This window comes from Halichoerus grypus, chromosome 10 (genome assembly GCF_964656455.1).
Source record: "Halichoerus grypus chromosome 10, mHalGry1.hap1.1, whole genome shotgun sequence".
Classification (NCBI taxonomy): domain Eukaryota; kingdom Metazoa; phylum Chordata; class Mammalia; order Carnivora; family Phocidae; genus Halichoerus; species Halichoerus grypus.
In genome coordinates, this window is record NC_135721.1 from 21,696,549 (window position 1) to 21,719,331 (window position 22,783).

The 22,783-nt window shown below is 40.4% G+C and overlaps 1 protein-coding gene across 1 annotated transcript in view; it reads left to right on the top strand.

The window, feature by feature from the left end:
* The window catches only part of SLC4A1AP (solute carrier family 4 member 1 adaptor protein), a 34,182-nt gene extending 12,127 nt beyond the window's left edge, over positions 1 to 22,055 (top strand). Inside the window, exons 6-14 of the mRNA XM_036090204.2 lie at positions 5,779 to 5,939; positions 6,698 to 6,767; positions 7,532 to 7,718; positions 12,628 to 12,739; positions 14,570 to 14,810; positions 16,570 to 16,656; positions 17,772 to 17,839; positions 19,488 to 19,557; positions 21,736 to 22,055. Of these exons, the coding sequence (XP_035946097.2) occupies positions 5,779 to 5,939; positions 6,698 to 6,767; positions 7,532 to 7,718; positions 12,628 to 12,739; positions 14,570 to 14,810; positions 16,570 to 16,656; positions 17,772 to 17,839; positions 19,488 to 19,557; positions 21,736 to 21,785 (1,046 nt within the window). The 3' untranslated portion in view covers positions 21,786 to 22,055. The remainder of the gene's footprint in view (positions 1 to 5,778; positions 5,940 to 6,697; positions 6,768 to 7,531; positions 7,719 to 12,627; positions 12,740 to 14,569; positions 14,811 to 16,569; positions 16,657 to 17,771; positions 17,840 to 19,487; positions 19,558 to 21,735) is intronic.
* Positions 22,056 to 22,783: the final 728 nt, after the last annotated feature.

A 22,783-nucleotide genomic window follows, 5' to 3' on the forward strand; every position in this document is an offset into this window, starting at 1 on the left:
TGTTCTTGCTGATCTTCTCGGGGAGGGGCCTGTTGTGTTGATTCTCAAGTGTCTGTGCCCCAGCAGAACTGTACCGCCCTTGCCAGGGGGCCAGGCTAAGTAATTTGCTCCAGATTGCTCTATGTGGCTTTTGTTCCCTGAAGGCTTTCCATGCCACTTTAGAGGATGAGAATGAAAATGGCAGCCTCCCAATCTCCAGCCCCAGAGCTGAGAGCTGGGGCCCTACTCCTCAGTGGGCCCTCAGGGAAAAGCAGTCAATCATTCCTGTCTCTCTGGTCTCTGTTTGCACTCCATGCTCACCTAGCAGGTGACAGATTGTCTCTATTATCAGACATGTGGCCTCGTTTCAAGTCTCCAAACCCTGAAGACTTCTGCAGGGCATGCCCCCGGCGCTTCTCCTGGGGGATGAAGAGCGGGTCTCGCCACAGTTCTGCCACTTGCTGGGCCCCTGTTCAGTCGCTTGACTGTGCTGCAGTTCACGGTTTATGGCAACCTGAGCTAAGAGCCCACTCCTATGCACGCTGATTGCAGCCGGCTTCCCCGCTCCAATGCCTGGGAACTCTGACACATTCAGGCACCCCTCGTCTTCCTGTGACCCTGGGGATCCTGAGACCACAGTGTCCCAGCTAGGGTTCTGTCCCCACTTAGCCACCTGAGTGATGTCCCTCACCAGAGCAGACTTCTAAATGTGCTAACTGTTTTGTGCTCTGCTGCTATATCACTTTCTGGTTCCGGCTTACAGAGGCTCCCTTCCCCCATGGTTTATCTTCCGATATATTGCCTCAGATTCACTTCTCCGAACCTCCTACCTTGCAGAAAGTGGTTGCTTTTCTGTTTGTAGAGTTGCCGCTATTTTCTTAGATCTTTGGTTGAGTTCACAGGTCTTCAGAATGATTTGATAGCTGTCTAGCTGAATTGCAGGGACCAGACGAAAATAAGGTCTCCTACTCCTACGCCATCTTGTGTTACTGACTTTGAGTCATGTATTTTAAAACATTATTTACTGACTTAAATTAGTACTTAGTATTTACATGATTATGTTTATGCAAATATTAGTCGCAACTGAGCAGTTTTTTCTTTTTGTTTTTCCTAAAGTGAATAATTGTGTTTGTTTTTCATGTGTTTGGATTTTATAGCTCTTGGTCATTCTTCTCTCACCTTTTAATAGCCTTTCAGTATATTTTTCCACATGGTCAATCACATTCAGTAATTGATCAGTTCTGACTCTTTTGAAAACATTTCTCCTGAAGAGCACTATTCTTTTAGGGCTTATTGCTCTCTAGACTTGCTGCAGGACTGACGCCTGGGTGGCTCAGTCAGTTAAGTATCTGCCTTTGGCTCAGGTCATGATCCTGGGGTCCTGGAATTGAGTCCTGCATCAGGCTCCTTGCTCAGTGGGGAGCCTGCTTCTCCCTCTGCTTGCAGCTCTCCCTGCTTGTGCTCTCTCTCTCTCTCTCTGAAAAATAAATAAATAAAATCTTTTTTAAAAAAGCTGATATAATAGTAGAGGGCATGGATGATGATAGTCTTCAGTGGATTTCACATCTTTCATTTTTCTTGGTCTACTCTCTTGTTTTGGTAGACATCCTCTAGTGGATTCCTGAGAAAGGATGTATAGCAAGTAAACTTTATTAAATTCTCCATTCTGAAAATATAATTATGTTAGCTTTATTCTCAGTTAATAGTTTGGCTGGGAGTAGAATTCTAAATTGGAAATAATTTCCTTCACAACTTTGAAGGTATTACTCTTATCACCTATATCCAGTGTTGCTCTCGTAGTCCAAAACCGTTCAAACCCTGATCAATTATAAGTTATTTTCCCCCCCTCTCACTAGAAGTTTGTTAGAGTTTCCCTTTGTTCTCAAGGTTCTGAAACTTAACTGTGATGTACCTTTCTGTTGGCCTATTTTCATCCATTTTTCTAGGTACTTATTGGGTCCTTTGGTCTGGAAATGCCTTTTTTTTTTTTTTTAAGATTTTATTTATCCATTTTAGAGAGAGTGAGCAGGGCGGAAGAGGAGCAGAGGGAGAGAATCCAAAGCAGACTCTGTGCTGAGCCTGGAGCCTGACTTGGGGCTTGATCCCATGACTCATGAGATCATAACCTGAGCCGAAGTGAAGAGCCAAAGTGAAGAGCTGGAGGATCAACTGACTGAGCCACCCAGGCGCCCCTGATCTGGAAATCTTTGACAGTTCAGGAACATTTCTGGAATTATGCCATTAATCATTTCATCCCTCTGTTTTCTCTTTCTCTCTGGAATTTTGCTTAGATATTGAACATCTTAGACTGACCGTCTCAAGTTTCTGTCTTTTTTTTTTTTTTAAGATTTTATTTATTTATTTGACAGAGAGAGACACAGCAAGAGAGGGAACACAAGCAGGGGGAAGTGGGAGAGGGAGAAGTAGGCTTCCCGCTGAGCAGGGAGCCTGACGCGGGGCTCGATCCCAGGACCCTGGGATCATGACCTGAGCCGAAGGCAGATGCTTAATGACTGAGCCACCCAGGTGCCCCTTTTCTTTGCTTTTTTTATCTCTATATCTTTTTGTTCTTTCTGGGAGATTTCTGCAGCTTTATCTTTCCGTCTCTATTTTGCTATCAAGATTTTAATTTCCAAGGCTCATTTTTGTCCTCGAATATTCATTTTTTTAAAGATTTAATTTATTTATCAGAGAGAGAGCGCGTATGCCCATGAGAGCACAAGTCGAGGGAGGAGCAGAGGGAGAGAGAGAGAGAGAGAATCTGAAGCAGACTCCATGGGGAAGCAGAGCCTGACACAGGACTCGGTCTCACGACCCTGAGATCATGACCTAAGTCAAAATCAAGAGTCTCATGCTTAACCAACTGAACCCCCCAGGCACCCCTGAATATTCATTTTTAAAACATAATATGCTATTTGTCTCATGGATTGTAAGTATCTAATCTCACTGCTAATCTGTGCTCTCCAGGTTGCCTTTTCTTTTTCTTTGTGTGGTCTCTAGTCTGCATGTTAGAGGTGTTTCTCAGTGGTGTAGTCCTTGGTTGTAGATTCTTATTTGGGGACAAAAAAGGTGACTGACAGCTTGGATTATATAGGTGGGACTTATTAACTTTGAGCAACAATATGGAATGATGTTGGTGGGCCTTTTGTTGGGGAACTCCTCATTTAAATATCCTTAGGTTTTTCCTCTTCTGCAGGCAGGATTCCTCAGAGAATATTCTTCCAGTCTCCTGCATGAAATTTCTAGAGCTAAGTGCTGGAAGATGGCTGAGCAGATTCTCAATATTCACCTATTTTCAGGATAGTACTATTTTTAGAATACAGTACCCATGCCCTCAACTCAACTGGTCAGTCCACAATGCAAAGACTTTCTGTCTTACCCTTTCTAGAGATTAACTTCTGGATTTTTTCTGGGGATGGGAAGGAGGTAAGTAGGCAGGGAAGGGGATCTGTTTCTCGACAGCTTTTGCTCTCGTCTGCTTATTTTAGCACTACTAACCATCCCCAGTTCAAGATCCTTTTGTAGATTCTACAGTATCATCAGATTGATTCTCGGCTTTCCTCACTGTTGGTTTAGGATTCATCTTTTTTAGTTCTGCTAATTTAGTTTCCACTTGTCTGTCTACTTTCTAATTTCCAAAAATTTGGTGTTGCTATCCCTTCTCCCTGTCTTTGTAGAGTTAGAATTTTTATTTGTTTATTTATTTTTTAAGTAAGCTCTCTACCCAGCATGGGACTCAAACTCACAACCCTGAGATCAGGAGTTGCATGCTCTACCAACTGAGCCAGCCAGCTGCCCCAGTAGATTAGTGTTTTATTTATTTATTTATTTATTTAATTTATTCATTTATTTTTAGATTAATGTTTTTTATTTTTTTATTTTTTAAGATTTTATTTTATTTGAGACAGAGAACAAACAGAAGGAGTGACAGGCAGAGGGAGAAGCAGGCTCCTCGCTGAGCAAGCAGCCTGATGCGGGACTTGATCCCAGGACCCTGGGATCATGACCTGAGCCGAAGGCAGATGCTTGACCGACTGAGCCACCCAAGCATCCCTAGATTAATGTTTTTTAAAAAAAATCTTTTTACTTCAGCTTTAGTGGGATATGGGGAAAGAATGAAATTAGATATGTATGTTCAATGTACCATCTTAACTTGGAAATTATGAAGTTTATATTAATAAGGACTGTTTTGGTTGTAAATAATAGAAACCCAATTCAAACTAGCTTAGGGAGAAAAGTTATTGGCTCCAGAGCCTGGGAAGAGTAGTTTACAGGATTGAAGGAAGAAGTGCATGAACCAGGACCTTAAGTTCTGGTCCTATCAAACCAGAACTCTCAGTATCACCAGGACACTATAAAACTGTATATGTGTATCTGTGTGATCTGTTTCATGAGCGCATGGTTTTATTTTGCAGATAGATTCTTACCCTGTGCAGAAAAGCTGGCTGCTTACAGAATTTATATCTTTCCTCTTTCATAACTTCATTGGAAAAAGAGCCCTTTTTTCCTTATATCTAAATATAAATATGAGGATTCTTACTGATTGGCTTTGGTCACTTGACTACCCCTAATCCAGATGGAATGGGGGAGGAGTTTTCTAGAAGAAAAGGGGTACTTTTACCAGAACAAGGGGAGTAAGATGGCACAGGGTCAAAAAAGTAATAGCTACCATAGTCCCCTCTTGATGAGCTTTCCAGATTTTTCACTGTTACAAACAATGTTGCATTGATATCTGTAGGATAAATTCCTATAAGTGGAATTGCTAGGTCAACTGGATTTTTATTATTGACAGATGTTATGAGTTTGATCATCAAAAAGATTGTATCAGTGTACATTCCCACCAACTGTTTGAGAGTCCATTTCCCCATACCGTTGCCAAATTGGGCATTATTAATCTTCTCATGTTTTTTCTAGTCTATAGGTAAGAAGTGGTATCTCATTATTTTAATTTGTATTTTTTATTTTATTATTATTATTTTTTATAAGAGTTGAGGATACTATGGCTAAGATTTTAGTTATTTATTTGACAGAGAGAGACACAGCGAGAGAGGGAACACAAGCAGGGGGAGTGGGAGAGGGAGAAGCAGGCTTCTCGCGGAGCAGGGAGCCCGATGTGGGGCTCGATCCCAGGACCCTGGGATCATGACCTGAGCCGAAGGCAGACGCCTAATGACTGAGCCACCCAGGCGCCCCTTAATGTGTATTTTTTTAATTATTAAAAAGTGTTGAACATCTTTAAAATTTTTTTTGGCCATTTATGTTTCTTTTTCTGTGAACGGCTTTCATTATCCTTTAAAAAATTTTTGGATTATTGGCCTTTTCCTTGTTTATCTTTTTCCTTTTTTTACACATTGATTTTTGAGAACTTCTTGCTCATTAAATAAATTAGCCCTTTGTTTTAATTCTTTTATTGTGGTAAAATATACATAACACAAAATTTACCATTGTAAGCATTAAGTGTATTAAATACATTAACATTGTTGTGCAACCATCACTACTATCCCTCTCAGAAGTTTCTTATCTTCCCATATTGAAACTTTGTACCCACTGGTTGGTAACTTTTCATTCTTCCTTTTCCCCAGCCCCTGGTAATTACCATCCTACCTTCTGTCTCTGTGAATTGGGCTACTCTAGTTATTTCACTTAGCATAATGTCTTCCAGGTTTAACTCTTTGTTTTTATATGTAGTTTGACAGCTTGTTGAGTCTTGAAATAATTCATGGTGATATTTTAAGCTGCTTACCTACTTGTCTTCTTTTTCTTTAAACTCATTTAATTACCATTTATTTTATCTCCTAGTATCTCGGAAAAGGAAAGCCAAGAACTGGGAGGATGAAGACTTTTATGATAGTGATGATGACACGTTTCTTGATCGGACCGGCCTGGTTGAAAAGAAGCGTCTGAACCGAATGAAGAAAGCTGGGAAGATTGATGAGAAGCCAGAGACCTTTGAATCATTGGCAAGTTTTAATTATAGAAGTAGCTGTGGTAGTTTAATTTTTAAATAAGATAATGTATTATTCAAATTTGTTTTATAATTATAATTTTTAAAGCAGTAGCATTGAAATTTGGTACTGAAGTATAGCTTTCTTGATCTGTAAATTTGATAGTAACAAACAGTCTTACTCAAGTTGGAAAAAGTTTGGCTTGCTGCTAGAGACTGTCTATCTCTAGGTGGATATTGATCCATGAAAGAGCATTCTTTGGATATGATGTTAATCCTACAAAAAGAAAGGAAAAATTTTCAAATTCGGTCATTCTGAGGTGAAACTGATTTTAGACTTCTGGCAGTCAAGAATTGTGAAAGGAATTTTGAAGAGTATAGTTCGGTAGTAGTCTTAAACTGTATATCCTTTATGAAATCATCATAAGATAGCATGTGTTTTCACTATATTAAGTAGTATTGAGAGCTTTAAAACATTACCCAACATCTTTTTGATTCATCAATGAAAACAAATGCCTTGAGTTCTTTTGAGTAATGTCAAGTCTGTGTTCTGTACATTCATTCTGTTTAATTTTGAGTTAATTCAGAAGTTAATTCAAATTAAATAAACACATGAAAATTGTTAACTCCATAAGATGCAGATTTAACTGGAATTCTGAATGACTCCTCTTAAACCTTGTAACAATTATGAAAATAAGAGGAAGAAGACAGAAAAGCTACCATATTTTGAAAGAAGAAAAACATTTGCTAACCCTGTTAATTTGGGTGTTACAGGTTGCAAAGTTAAATGATGCTGAAAAGGAACTCTCTGAGATTTCTGAGAAACTGAAAGCCTCAAGCAAAGGTAAGTTAATGACCCATTAAACAAGTATATATTGGGCGTCTACCATATGTAGTGCTCTCTGCCAGCACTGAGCCTAGTTAATAAGATATACAGAACATGGAGTCTTTCTAAGGAGCAACATAGCATCTTGGAACTAGAAAGAACATTGTAAGTTATTTGTTTTAAACTCTTTATATAATAGATGAGGAAAATGAAGCCCATTGAGGCAAAATGATGTCCCGAGGTCTTCAAGCTATAACCTGTTTTCTTATTCCTTTTTTTTTTTTTTAAGATTTTATTTATTTGACAGAGAGAGATACAGTGAGAGAGGGAACACAAGCAGGGGGAGTGGGAGAGGGAGAAGCAGGCTTCCCGCCGAGCAGGGAGCCCGATGCGGGGCTTGATCCCAGGACTCTGGGATCAGGACCTGAGCCGAAGGCAGACGCTTAACCGACTGAGCCACCCAGGCGCCCCTGTTTTTTTATTCCTGATATGAGTAATGTCCTCTGCCCAGCTTTATGTTAGTGACTTAAAAAAAAAAAAAGATTTATTTATTTATTTGAGAGGGATAGAGTGTGCAGTGTGGGGGGAGGGCAGAGGGAGAGAGAGAGAATCCCAAGCAGACTCCCTGAGATCATGACCTGAGCTGAGGTCAAGAGCTGGACGCTCAAGTGACTGAGCCACCCAGGCGCCCCTGTTAGTGACTTTTCTATGGAAACTTGGGGCTGAATTTTAAAATATTTGAGGCCCATTTTCTGAATATATATTATCCCTTTCTTGGACAGCTCTGTCAGAGTCACCATCTCAGGACTCTTTAGATGCATTTATGTCAGAAATGAAATCAGGGAGTGCATTGGATGGTGTGTCCCGGAAGAAACTTCACCTGAGAACTTTTGAACTGAGGAAAGAACAACAGAGACTTAAAGGGTTGATAAAAATTGTAAAGCCAGCAGAGATTCCAGAGCTGAAAAAGTAAGTCTTAGTTATACTTGAAATTTTAAATAAACATGTTTGCATAGATAACATTTTTAATTATATAGTTGTTTTCTTAGATAATCATTACAGAATAGAAATAGAATGTAAGAAATCCTTTAAAGCACAGGAGGCAGTGATTTCATACAGTCAAAACCATTTCATTTGTGAAATATAGACTGCTGTAGGATTTTTAGAGAAAACTATATTGATTCCTGTTTCATTGGAAGGCTCTGAATTTTTTTTTTTTAAGATTTTATTTATTTATCTGACAGAGTGAGAGAGCACAAGCAGGGGGAGCAGCAGAGGGAGAGGAAGAAACAGGCTTTCTGTACATTCAGAAACAGGGAGACTGATGCAGGGCTCGATCCCAGGACCCTGGGATCATGACCTGAGCTGAAAGCAGACGCTTAACAGATTGAGCCACCCAGGCGCCCCAAGGCTCTGAATTTTTTACTTAATCTTTTTTTTTTAAGATTTTATTTATTTATTCATGAGAGACAGAGAGAGAGAGAGAGAGAGAGGCATAGGCAGAGGGAGAAGCAGGCTCCCCGCTGAGCAAGGACCCCGATGTGGGACTTAATCCCAGGACTCTCGGATCATGATCTGAGCCAAAGGCAGACGCTCAACCGACTGAGCCACCCAGGTGCCCCCCCACCCTGCCTTTTTAAAAGATTTTATTTATTGAATTTTTTACTTAATCTTTTAATGCAGAGTAAACTTCTTTAAAGAGAAACATGCCAAAAGGCTAATTTCCCTAATATATAAAGACCTTTGAATAAGTAGACAACCATCTACCGAAGAGAAAAATGGGAAAAGGATATCAACTGACAGGCCACTGAAAAAGAAATACAAATGGCTCTTAACTATATAAAAAAAAATGCTCAATCTTGCTTATAAGAGGAATACAAATATAATAATGTAATACCATTTTTTAACCTATGATTTTAAAACCACAGATGAAAATATTTGAGTGCAGATTATTTTAGCACCTGATTTGTAATTCCTAAGAACCAGTTGACAATTTTAATATATTTAAATACTTTTTTTAAAAGATTTTATTTATTTATTTATTTGAGAGAGAGAGAGAGAACACAGCAGGGGAAGGAGCAGAGGGAGAGGGACAAGCAGATTCTGAGCTGAGCACACAGCCCGATCGATGCAGGGCCCGATCCCACAACCCTGAGATCATGACCTGAGCTGAAATCAAGAACTGGATGCCCAACTGACGGAGCCACCCGGGCGCCCCTATATTTAAATACTTTTAAAGTGGAATTTCTTCCTTTAAAATGGGGGAAGGCATAACCCCCTAAAGTTGATTTTATTGGTTAACTTTGATTTTGTGAAAATTATTGGAAGAAATTAACCTAATCCTTTTTTTTTTAGTAATTTGTGAACAAGATTTTGGGACTAATTTTTCCCAGATTTGGCTAGTATTTGTGAGTGTGTGAATGTATGTGTGGTGTGTGTGTGTGTGTGTGTGTGTGTGAGTGAGAGAGAGAGAGCGTAAGATCCAGTCTTTCAATTTGACATTATTTTCACATTTTGTTCTATGTGGTCTCAACAAATTTTGAAAATGTTGAGTAGGTTATTGTGGAAATGAGCAACTCCCAGTGAGCACAATTCAGGTAGGCATCTCAAAAAGTGGTATTGCCTAGGTGGGATCACTCACTTATGAAGGTAATTAACTCTGGAAAGTTTCTTATTTTCTTTTGATCTGTGCTGACCTATATAGCACCCAATAGTCTCCTGTGATATTAAAATTAAATGAAATTAAAAACTCAGTTCTTCAGTCAAGTAGTCCCATTTCATGTCCTCAATAGCCATATGTGGCTAGTGGCTACTATATTGGACAACGCAGATGTAGAACATTTCCATTATTGCAGAAAGTTCTGTTTGGATAGTGCTGCTTTAAGTAGGTTCAGCCTGGAGCCCAATGCGGGGCTTGAACTCACCACCTTGAGATCAAGACCTGAGCTGAGATCAAGAGTTGCCTGCTTGAACAACTGAGCCACCAGGTGCCCCATGGACAGTGCTACTTTATTTTTTTAATTTTTTAATTTTATTATGTTAATCACCATACATCACATCATTAGTTTTTGTGTTTAGTGTTTAGTGTTAGTTAGTTTAGTGTTCCATGATTCATTGTTTGCGTATAACACCCAGTGCTCCATTCAATACGTGCCCTCTTTAATAGCCATCACCAGGCTAACCCATCCCCTCACCCCCCTCCCCTCTAGAACCCTCAGTTTGTTTCTCAGAGTCCATAGTCTCTCATGGTTCGTCTCCCCCTCCGATTTCCCCCCCTTCATTTTTTCCTTCCTACTATCTTCTTCTTTTTTTTTAACATATAATGTATTATTTGTTTCAGGTCTGTGATTCAGTAGTCTTACACAATTCACAGCACTCACCATAGCACATACCCTCCCCAATGTCTATCACCCAGCCACCCTATCCCTCCCACCCCCCACCACTCCAGCAACCCTCAGTTTGTTTCCTGAGATTAAGAATTCCTCATATCTGTGAGATCATATGATACATGTCTTTCTCTGATTGACTTATTTTGCTCATCATAATACCCTCCAATTCCATCCACGTCGTTGCCAATGGCAAGATTTCATTCCTTTTGATGGCTGCATAATATTCCATTGTATATATATACCACACCTTCTTTATCCATTCATCTGTCGATGGACATCTTGGCTCTTTCCATAGTTTGGCTATTGTGGACATTGCTGCTATAAACATCAGACAGTGCTACTTTAGATTGTCAGTAAGCATTTATGTAGCCACTTAGCACTGTGTACAAAACCTGTAATTTGATGGTGGGGGCATTGCATAGATGAATATCTAGATATTGGGAGGCACCTTTTTTTTTTAATAGAGATGTAAAGACAAAATGTTTCTGGAGCCCTTGATCATCTGTACAGAAAATTAATCCCCAAATTACTAGCAGGTTTCTTAAAAGATTTATGTGTAGTTTGGATATTTCATACAGTGATTCATAGGTCAGTTCACAAAAGCTATGACCCAAGTGGTATTTCATTTACTGATAGTAAGGAGGGGGGTTAGCACTCAAGTTAGACTCCCTGGCTTTCATTCTCAGCTCTATGAATTACTTTTTGGGCATTTTGAGGCAAGTTATGTAATTTCTTTGACCTTTGCTTTCCTCTGTAAATTAGAAGTACAGGTGATGTTGAAAGACGACATGAATAGGGGTGCCTGGGTGGCTTAGTCAGTTGGGCATCTGACTTTTGGTTTTGGCTTGGGTCATGATCTTGGGGTTGTGGGATCAAGCCCCATGTTGAGCTCTGCACTCTCTCTCCCTCTGCCCCTCCCCCTGCTCATGTGCTCTCTCTCTAATGAAACAAAATAAAATCTTTAAAAAGGAAAAGATGACATGAATAGCACTTGACAAAGTGCTGGCATATATGTATTACTGTGGTCATCATTGTCCTTTTTCCGCTACACCTAGCAGCTATTCGCAATGTCGTATTTATGGAGAAAGGATAAAAACTCCTGAGGTATAGTTCAGGGTAAACAAACAGTGAGTTTTAATTCTAACTCCAAAATCCTTTCCCTTGATAAGTCATCCCTGCGAGAGAGGGTATGTCAGCTTCCTCCAGAGCCTCCCTTCTTGCTGTCTGTGTGTCTGCTTAGTTTCACCTCCCTTTCCTACTTTAGATCCTGGCCTTTAGATGTGTGTACCTTCTCCCTCTCTTCTCACTTGAGGGTTGAACTTCCAAACTTTCTACCTAACACCTTTTCCCGCTGACCCAAGCAGCTCTTGATTGTGATCCCATATTCTGCCTTTTCGTCTCCTTGGGGTGTCTTTGCTCGTCCTCCAGACCAGCCAAGCTATTTAATGGAGCTGAAAAATATCTGTGTTGCTCTTCACTTTGTCTTTGAGGCCTTTGGGGAGGGGCTGTGAAGGATAATATTTAAGGCCAAGCAGGCAGGATTCTTCTGGTGGCCTTAGCAAGGCAATGGGTCTGTCTGTGGTAGAGAGCAAGGGAGTGAGGCTAGGCCCAAGAGCACTGCCGAGAGGGTAAGAAGAAGAAGGCAGCAGTGGCAAATAGGGCTTTAGCTGGAGCAGCGAGGTCAGTTTCTTGTATGGGTCACTGTGCATCAGGCGTGCCAGCGCTCTCCCCGTATTCCAGAATGCAGGCCTGTCCTTCCCTCTGTCTCCTCATGCTGCCTACTCTCTGAGTGTCTGGTCAACTCAACTGCCACCCTTTTTGGTTTTGCTCATTTCTTTTTTTCACCTGCTCTTTCCTAATTTCTACAATCTCTTCTCTTTGTTCTTCCTCAGCTTTACCCGAGTGGGCTTAGCTGTTATAACTCTGTCCAGCCAGTGAGAATGGTGACAAGCTCATCAGTTGTAAGGTCTCTCATTATGTCTTTGTCATTATTCACCATGCAGTATAGCCCCTACACACACACACTTTTTTTTTTTTTAAACTTTTGTGATCAGAGCCTTTGTGTGTGGTATGATGTCAGTGTGGACTCCAGATAAGTAAGACACTGTGAGTCCTCTTGAGAGATTGGTGGAAAATAGGGCTTTACCCCATGGATCTATCTCCTACCACTCAGTGGGAATGGGGTCTTGCCCCCAAAGATAGTGATCTTTGTACTATCAGTATCAGTTTATGAAGGTGAAGTCAGGTAGCATGTTGCAGCTTACTAAAGTCGGAGCCTCATCTTGCCCTTAATAGCCCTGTGTCTCTGAGAGTCAGCAGTGTCATTGTCCATTCAGATTCTCTTGGCCTTTCCTATTAATATATGCTTCGGTACTCATTTTGTGGAAATTTTTGTTTTGCCAAAAGTTTCTTTGTCATTGTCCAGGGTGTTTTTAGAAAAAATCTTGGCTTCACTGGAATAGGTATGTATAATTCTTCTTTCTTCTTAGGACTGAAAGTCAGCCTACAGATGTGGAAAACAAAGCTAAAAAGCTTACGTTGCCTCTCTTTGGTGCCATGAAAGGAGGAAGCAAATTCAAATTAAAAACGGGAACAGTAGGGGTAAGTTGGGGGTCATGGTGTTAAACTTTTAGCTCTCGAGTCAGTTTGCATGTAAACTGATTTGTACATTGAACATCAATTTATTAATTTGTGATGAATGTCGCATTTAAGAAGTGTCTCTTTTCCTGGTGGGTGGATATTGTAACGTTCAGACTCAGCTAACATTTGCTAGTCATATAGTCCCTGCACCTGGCCCTGCCATACGGCCTTCCACGCTTCATTTACTCCCTCCAACACTTCATGACGTGTGGGAATTATTACCTCTCACAGGTGAGGAAACGGGTTCAGAGAGGTTAAATATGAGATCACATCATCAATAAGTGACTAGACTGGCAATCAAATCCAGGTCCTCGGTTTCTTGAGTTTTGTGATCTCTCTGCTGTCCTCTAACACTTCACTGGTGAATGTTTTTGCTTTGCATACGACCCTCTTCACAGATTCAGCTTTTAAAAGGTCCTTCATACCTAAAGAGCTGAACCTTGTGTAGTAGTGTGTGAGGGCTGCCCTAACCAAACACCACAGACTGGGTGGTTTAAATGACAGAAATTTATTTTCTCACAATTCCAGAGGCTGGAAGTCCAAGATCAGCATGCCAGCAGGGTTGGTTTCCGCTGAGGTCCCTTTCCTTGGCTTGGAGGTGGCCGCCCTCTTCCTGCATCTTCCTGTGGTCATCCCTCTGTGCACTTGCACCTGTGGTGTCTCCCCCTCCTCTTACAAGAAAACCAGTCATCTTGGATTAGGGCCCCACTCTAACTGCTTTCTTTTAACTTACCTCTAAAAATTTTACCTCTAAATGTGGTTACATTCTGAGGTACTGGGGGTTGGGACTTCAACATATGAATTTTGTGGGGACAGAATTCAGCCCCCAGCACCTTGAATTAGGGCAAACTCAGGTTCACCTGAGATGCAGGCTTTTCTGTGAGGGTCGGGGGAGAGCAGGTACTTGTGTTTTAGTTAGAGGGAAAACTCTTTACTAAAAAGCTCTCTTTAGAGGTTTACTGAATTCAGTCCTATATTTTAAAAATGATATGCCCAACATACTTTGGTACTTTTTCTCTATCCCTTAAGCTTCAATCAACTTTTTCTAATAATTTTATTAAAAGGTCTTGATTAAAATATTTGGCCTTATTCTTTAAGAAATGTCTTCAGGGGGCGCCTGGGTGGTGCAGTCGGTTGAGCGTCCAACTCTTGGTTTCAGCTCAGGTCGTGATCTCAAGGTTGTGAGATTGAGCTGTGGGTCTGGCTCCACGCTCAGTGCAGAACCTGCCTGAGATTCTCTCCCTCTCCCTCTGCCCCTCCCCCCTGCTCTCTCTCTTTCTGTCTCTCTCTCTAAAATAAATAAATAAATCTTAAAAAAAAAAAAAAAAAGAAAATGTCTTCAGGGTCTGTTTTACTGATTTACATGTCTCCTTTCTTTGAAATTGTGTTAAATCTAAAATGAAAAAGCTGCACAAATGATCTGTTTCTCAGAAATGTGTGTCTGATTTACCCCGGAAGATTTTGTGATGAATTAAGACCCTTTAACACCACGAGGGGTAACAGGACAGAATTCCTGCAGCTGGTACCTGCAATAAATGTTTTAGTTCCCTACAAGCTGTTTCAAGTGACTCGTACTTAATATTCTTTTGACCCTAGAAACTAATAAAGATATGTGTTAAAGGTCCATAGATGAGTAAAATTTCATGTGCGAGTCCTACTTCCAGCAGACTTCTGCAGGGTCCATCAGCCTGGAGAGGTTAGACATTTTACACATTTAGCTTAATTTCCTTGAAGAGATTTGTCTCTATCATTATGTGGAACTATTTGTTCATGGTTTTGTTTCATTCATAGAAGTTACCCCCTAAGCGTCCAGAACTCCCTCCAGCTCTAATGAGAATGAAGGATGAGCCTGAAGTAGAAGAGGAGGAGGAGGAAGAAGAAGAGGAAGATGAGAGGGAAAAGGAGGGGGATGAAAGGGGAAAAATGGAGGCTGGAAGCAGTAGGCTGCAGCAGGAGACAGAGCCGGAAGATGCAGTGCAGGAAGCGAGGCCTGCCACTGACCTCATGTGTTCTAAAGAGACAAAAACCCATGGTAATATCTTTCTTCTCCTTCCCGTGCTGTTTAGTGGGGCATTTGCATTGATTGTGCACAGGTTTGAAAAGCAAAGCCAGTTCTTGCTTATGCATTTTGACTTTGTGGCACTTTATGATATGTGATACCGCTGACCCTGGAAACATACTTTCTTGGTCTTTCTTTGACCGTCAGTCATTATTTATCCTCTTTGCAAAATCAGAGCAGGCATTTCCAGTGTATTCCAGAATTACAGAACATTGAAAGCTGTGGAATCTGAAACCACAGCTGCTGTGGAACAGCCCTGAGCTGCCTCCATTGTGTGATTGGAGGGCAGTAGAAGAGGGTGCATGATGGGGCCTGATCAGGTAAACCTCCCCTTAGTCATTATTTTCCCATCTCTAAAACAGAGGCTAAGCGTAATTGTGCCCTCGGTACACACTTCTTAGGAAGCACAGTGCCTTATTCATCTTTTTGTCCATGGTACCTAGTGGACAAGCTGGCACACAGTACTCACCCACCTCAGCCAAGGTTTGATGACAAATGACAAAAGAGGGAATTGATTGGTTTTTAAATATGTTTTCTTCTGATTATAAGAGGAAGGTGTATTCATTTTAGAAACTTTGGATCATACGTAAAAGTCCAAAGAAGAAAAGAGAAATCTCCTGTAATCTCACCCCCAGAGATCATTGTTCATCTTTTCAGTATCCTCTTGTCCCTTGTCAGCTGCAGGAGTTATTTTCCTGCAGGGTGTTAAGACTTCACAGAAAATAGGGAGCATGAGGAAAAACAAAACAAAAACTGACATTAAATATGCATGGGAATGCACGCATGTCTACTTCCAAAACAAATCCAGTTTGTCTGCATAAAGTGCCAGGCCTGGTATGGAGGCCTTCTCTTGATTCATCCTCAGTTGTTTGAGAAAAGAAAAGTTTCTGTTTTTTCATCTGTGAGAGATCTTTTGTTTTTGCATTTTCCTTTGTTTAGTTATTGGCAAAATGCTTAGCCTTTTCCAACAAGGTACTTACACGTACTTTTTTTATGAGTCCCATCTTTGATCCATACATTGTGAAGGTGGCATAAACAGGTTAGTAGGAGGGCGAGCAATAAGTACTTTTTTGTTAAGGGACCAAAGGAAATATATGTGTGTGTAAAAATAGCAGATTTTAAAATTTGGTAAAGGTACATTAATGAGTAAATCTGCAGCTGATTAGGGATTACTCTAGGCCTCTTTTTTTTTTTTTTCAATGTTAGGATCATATTGTACATGCTATTTTATAACCTGTTTTTTTCTATGTCTTAAAATTTTCTTTTAAAATGTGGAGTCAGTAAGGAGCATAGTGGTCCATCACATGCTTGTGCCATAATTTATTTAATCACCTCCCTGTTGTTAGACCTGTACGTAATTTATTAATTTTTGCTATTCTAAACATATTGTATATATAATAAATCTTGGTACTCATCTGATTATTTTCTTTGAATATGTTCCTGGAAATAGAATTTCTAGGCCAAGGAATATGTACATTTTTTAAGGCTTTTGGTAAGTAGTGCTGAAAAGTTTTACTTCAGAGTTGGCCAGTTTTTAAAGTGGAAAATTGATTTCTCTGTTAAACATATGGAGGCACATTTTTTTGAAAATCTAATTAAGTTTATTGAAGCTAATGATAGTAAAGCTGGATGATTATGTATTTACTTAGCTTTTCTTGCTTTTGTTTTTGTTTTCTTGGTTCCCCACCATGAATTAAATAATAACAATATGCTCTGGTTCTGCATTTTATAGAAAACATGTCTCAACTCAGCCAAGTGGAACAGAATAAAGATTATCAAGAGATCAGTGAAACAGCTGCATCATGTGAGGAGCCCTCAGGCAAGTAGTGTAGCTGACTCCATTGCTGCCCTGCACACGAGCAACCAGCTGGTGTCAGACAGGAGGGGTTGGGAGCTGAGCTGAAGCAGCACAGAGAATTGCCTTTCAGACACTGGGCAGACGCTCCTGCCAGGGCCCTGGACAGAACTGGAATATATGAGAGGTTATGTTTGGCGCCATCCCATTTGCCTTTCTTTATTCCTTTCCTACCTCCTGGGGTTCTGTCTCCCTGACCTACAAAATTCCTACTGCCTTCGCGCTTCCCTGGCATGGAAAGCCCTGGCCATGCAAAGCCCTCCACAACTTTTCATCTCCCAGAGATGAGTCTGCCTATCATGAGAGTGATTCCAAAACTATTAAAATAAATAAAATAAATTGAAAGGACTGGTTTTGGGACACCTAGGTGGCTTAGTTGGTTGAGTGTCTGACTCTTGGTTTCAGCTCAGGTCATGATCTCCTGGGTTGTGGGATTGAACCCTGCATCGGGCTCCGTGCTCAGCACAGAGTCTGTTGGAGATTCTCTCTCTATCCCTCCCCTCACTCATGTTCTCTCTCTCTCAAATAAACAATCTTAAAAAAAAAAAAAAGGACTGGTTTTCTACTGTTTTAACTGTAATGGTTGAACTGTAGAATAGTAAAATCAGCCTCATTTTCCTTTCCCTTTTAATTATTTTATTTTATTTTAAAGATTTTATTTTTATTTGACAGAGAGAGAGCACAAGCAGGGGGAACAGCAGGCAGAGGGAGAGGGAGAAGCAGGCCCCCTGCTCGGCAGGGAGCCCAATGTGGGGCTTGATCCCAGGACCCTGAGATCATGACCTGAGCCGAAGGCAGATGCTCAACCATCTGAGCCACCCAGGCGCCCCTCCTTTCCCTTTTTAAATGGTGTGATTATATTCAAGCTTGTAGAACAGCCTTAGGATTTGAAAAGTAGGGTTATTAGCAGAGAGAAAGTTCTCTTAAGATAGTCTTTATAGTAGAAGGAATTTTTGAGAATTTGATTGTTACATGTTTTCTTCAATTTTTATAATGCTCTCTTAGGAGGAATTTGTTTTTTTCTATTTTACTTATTCTGAAATAGCTATTGCCTCTTGTTTTTCTTTTTCTCAAATTAGCATCAGAGAATGAATATGAGAAAAACAGAGATGAATTGAAGAAAAAGAAAGCTCCTGGTCCAGGCAAAGTAAGTACTTTAGCCATAATCTTCACCTCTCTAGAAGTAAAAGTGAATCCCCTTGTCATAGACCACATTCAGAAGAGTGAATTTTTAAGGATTGTCTTAGCAGGGTTCCCAACTGCCTAATACTCCCTTTTCTAGAAGTCTGGGCTCTCTTTTATTTTTGAATTTTTATGTTTTGAATTCTCTGTTCTTTTCTCCATCCACACCGTTCCCTATAACTCCACATATACCTCTTTGATTAATTGTGAATCTTTGTTCCTATCCTTTTATGCCATACAAAGATATTTTAATAATATATATATATATTTTTTAAAGATTTATTTATTTATTTATTTGACAGAGAGAGACACAGCGAGAGAGGGAACACAAGCAGGGGGAGTGGGAGAGGGAGAAGCAGGCTTCCCGCGGAGCAGGGAGCCCGATGCGGGGCTCGATCCCAGGACCCTGGGATCAGGACCCTGGGATCATGACCTGAGCCAAAGGCAGACGCTTAATGACTGAGCCACCCAGGCGCCCCTGAATAATATATTCTTATTTGACTATTTTTATTACACAGAAGACAGAATGTAATGTGCTGTATTCTACATCAGGATTTATTTTTTTTAACCTATTGTGGAAATCACTGTGTATCAGTATACCAAGAGCTTCCTACTGTATGGATGTACTCCACTTAACCAGTTCCCTATAGGTGGACACTTGGGTTGTTTCTAGTCTTTTATTATAACAGTGCTATAATGAATAATCTTGTGTATACAGAATTTTGTGTGGATACAGTAAGTTCCCAAAAGTGGGATTGCTAGATTGTGTCAGGAGGTCCCAAGACCCTCAGGCTAGGTAATTCACAGGAGGCTTCACAGGACTCAGCCTGTGGTTGTACTCATAGCTATGATATCCTAGAGTAAAAGGATACCAAGTACAGTCAGCAAAGGGAAAAGGCACGTGGAGCAAAGTCTGAGGAAACCAGGCGTAAGCTTCCAAGAGTCCTTTTTCATTGGAATCACACAGGATGTGCTTAATTCCCCTAGCAATGAGTTGTGACAGTTTATGAAATGTTACTAACGAGGGAGGCTCATTAGAGACTCAGTGCCCAGGATTTTTATTGGGGACTGATCACATAGGCACCTTCTGCCTGGCATGCCCTCAAATTCCATTCTCCCAGAAGGAAAGTAGATGTTCAGCATGAACCATATTGTTTTTATAGACATTGTAGGCATAGTAAGCCACTTTTATCAGGGTAGTGGGAACCCTCCAGAAATCCAAGTCCCCAGATACCAGGCGAGGGCCAACCTTGTAAACAGGCCTTTCAAAGGATAGCAGTCAGGCTTGCCCTGTTAACTCTTTTCTGCACCTAGATCAAAAGACAGATTCCACATTTCCCTCTATGGGGATTATACCATTAGAACTCATACCTCTGTTAACAACCCCTTTTAGAAAACATCACTTCACTCTCACTGGCTGAAAATCAGCTTGTTGAGGCTTTACGGCAAAAAGTCAAGGTTCAGAAAGAGAGTGTTCCCCCATTTTTTGGTTACTTATGTTAAGGTAATTAATGGAAGCTTTTCTCTTAGTTTTTATTTGCTGACAGGCATAGGGACAATGATTCTTAGAGTTAAAATTCTTTTGAGTAAAATAACCTATCTTTTCTTTGCAGCTTCCAGCAACACTTTCCTCCAAATATCCAGAAGATGACCCAGACTACTGTGTGTGGGTCCCACCTGAAGGTAGATTGTTTTTATTACTTTTCTTCTCTTCTAAGACTTAATTATTTATATTTCTGAATAGGTAATGTATATTTAAGGTTCGAAATAAGAAAGTTTTTATGAGTATATAGTGGGATGGGGCACCTGGGTAGTGCAGTCGGTTAAGTGTCCAACTCTTGATTTTAGCTCAGCTTGTGATCTCAGGGTCGTGAAATTGAGTCCCATGTTGGGCTCCTTGCTCAGTGCAGAGTCTGCTTGGGATTCTCTCTCCCTCTGCCCCTCCCTCCCATTCACTCGTGCTCTCTCTTTCTCTCTCTAAAATAAATAGGGGTGCCTGGGTGGCTCAGTTGGCTAAGCGTCTAACTTTGGCTCAGGTCATGATCTCAGGGTCCTGGGATCGAGCCCCACATCTGGCTCCCTGCTCAGCAGGGAGTCTGTTTCTCCCTCTTCCTCTACCGCTTCCCCTGCTTGTGCTCTCTTTTTCTCTCTCTCTCAAATAAATAATCTTTAAAAAAAAAAAAAGTCTTTTTTTTTTTTAATCTTAAAAAAAAAAGTATGTAGTGGGAAAGTTCTCCCTTCTAGGGGAACAGGTAGAGTAAAAGATCTGAAGAGACATATCGACTAAATAGAATTTGTGGATTCTGCTTGAATCCTTATTTGAACAACCAACTATTAAAAAAATTATATACCAGTCAGATAATTTTGAACACTAGCCAGATAAGCGATGATACTAGGAAATTATTAATTATTTTAAAGTGTGGATGATGTTATGTTTTTTAGAAAAAGTCCTTATCTTCTAGGACTGTGTACAGAAGTGTTCACAGATGGAATATATGGGATATACCTTAACATAATCCTATAGAAGTAGAGGATGAGGGAGCGTGGAGGGGGTAATAGATAAAGCAGGACGTGTCACATATTGATAGTTGTTTTAGCTGGGTGATGAGTACATGGAGATTCATTATATATTTTTCTTTACTTCTGCATGACTTTTAAATTTTCTTTAAAGTTATAAAAACAGGGATGCCTGGGTGGTTCAGTCAGTTAAGCATCTGCTTTCAGCTCAGATCATGATCCCCGGGTCCTGGGATCGAGTCCTGCATCGGGCTCCCTGCTCAGTGGGGAGCCTGCTTCTCTCTCTGCCTGCTTCTCTCTCTGCTTGTGCTCTCTCTCTGACAGATAAATAAAATCTTTAAAAAAAAAAGTTATAAAAACAACAACTACTGGCTCTGCCTCAGCTACTTGGTGCCAAATATCACTTTCTTGTGACTTTTTATATATGTCACATAAAATGCTTGTGTGAGCAGTTAAATACATAATATTTCACTGTTGTTTTTACACAAATAGAAGCATATTCTATACCTTGCTGTTTTGCACTTAACACTATGGAGATCTTTCCATAGCTATAGATTCCTTCTTCCCTCCCTCCCTCCCTCCCTTCCCTCCTTCCTTCCTTTGTAGCATAGTTCTTTTTTATGGTATAGATAATACCTTTGCTTTTTATTCCATTCCCTCAATGAATATATGCTGTGTTTCCAATTTTGCCATTACAAACAACTCTGCATGTAGGGGAAGGGGTTGGGGGCTGGGGTAACTGGGTGATAGACATTAAGGAGGGCACGTGATGTAATGAGCATTGGGTGTTACATAAGACTCATGAATCACTGACCTCTACCTCTGAAACTAATAATACGTTATATGTTAATTAATTAAAAAAACAACTCTGCAATAAGTAACCTCAAACATAATACTTTTGCAAGTATAGAGGTGCATATGTAGAAAAAATCATAAAAGTTAACATGCTGGATCAGAGGCTATAAACATTTTTAAGACATTATAAATTGCATTCTGTGGAGGGGGTACAGCTTATGTTCATACATACACTCTTAAGGCAATATATGAGATGCTTGTTCCCCATATGCTCATCATAGATTGCTTTTTCTATGGATTAGGTTTCTAGTATACTAGTAGTTAATAGAAATTTTGTTACTAGAAATGTTTGCTTTTTATTGGCTAATAAATATAAAGGTAGAAATGGAAAGAGAACCAAATTTTGAAATTGTATGCAAAAAGGCAGAGTTCTAGAATAGATGAAACCTCTTTTGTCTGTTTTACTTTTTAGCCCACTAATGTCTGGGTATCTTTTCCCTCCTGACTTTGGAAAAGTGAATGTGTTTCTTTCTTTATACTCTGATCTAGGCCAAAGTGGAGATGGCAGGACCCATCTGAATGACAAGTATGGCTATTGACTGCTTCAGAATCCTAAAGGAAGACCTTGTGGACCATGTGACATGGGATATGTAGGGTCCTATATCAAGTTGAATGTCCAGAGAAGGAGTTCAGGTGATCTTTTGTAAAATCTGGTGACGGGCCTTTTCTTCCATTCTCATGGCTCCCTAAATTTATCTACTCATCTGATTCTCGTTTAAAAGTGTTTGTGTATGTATGTAAAAAGAAACCATATATTTTGAGAATTGGTAAAGTGAGATATGACTCTATTAAAAGAGAAGGTGAAGATGTCTCATGTTTGCTTAAGGCCACAATGTCTTTCATTAAGTTTTAGGGACTATGCTTCTCCTGAGGAATAGGGTGCTTCTGGCAGCTAGACTTTAGCTTCACTGATAGGGCCTCCTCAAATAAGTGTTCAGATTTGAGGTCATGCCATAGTGTGACCCTGGGCGTCTGTGTCATTCCTGGAACTAAAAGCAGATACAGAGTGGGGGCTTCCTCCTCCCTCCCACTGTAATCCTCCTGCCAGGTTTGAGAACAGACCCTGATTTATCAGGACACAGTTCAGGACCATAGTACACCTTGTGCACTCAGGCACCAGTCCTGATAAAAACTCAGTCCTTTGAATGTCCTGGACTCTGACCAGTCAGATTAGTCACTCCTTCTCCTGTAGAAAGGTGCAAATAGGGTCATAGAATGAAAAACTGGATGTGTTCTGCCCATTATGGGGCTTCTCACTTCTGTGGAGAGGAGAATAAAAGTTCTTCCTCTCTGGAAACACAAAGAAATGTGAGAAGATGTCTTATCTCCCCCAGTGTACCCTCTCCCTTCCCCAACATTAGTGAACACCCCACTTCCACAGGGAATGAAAGCCTAAGAGTGGAAGCAAGGTGGAGAGTTTGTGGATTAGGCAGGAGGCAGACCCAGTGAGCAGGCAGGAGAAACTCTGTGGCCCAGCAAGAGAGTGGATGAGGGTGATGTTTTCCTTTTTTTTTTTTATATGGTGTGTGTGTATATA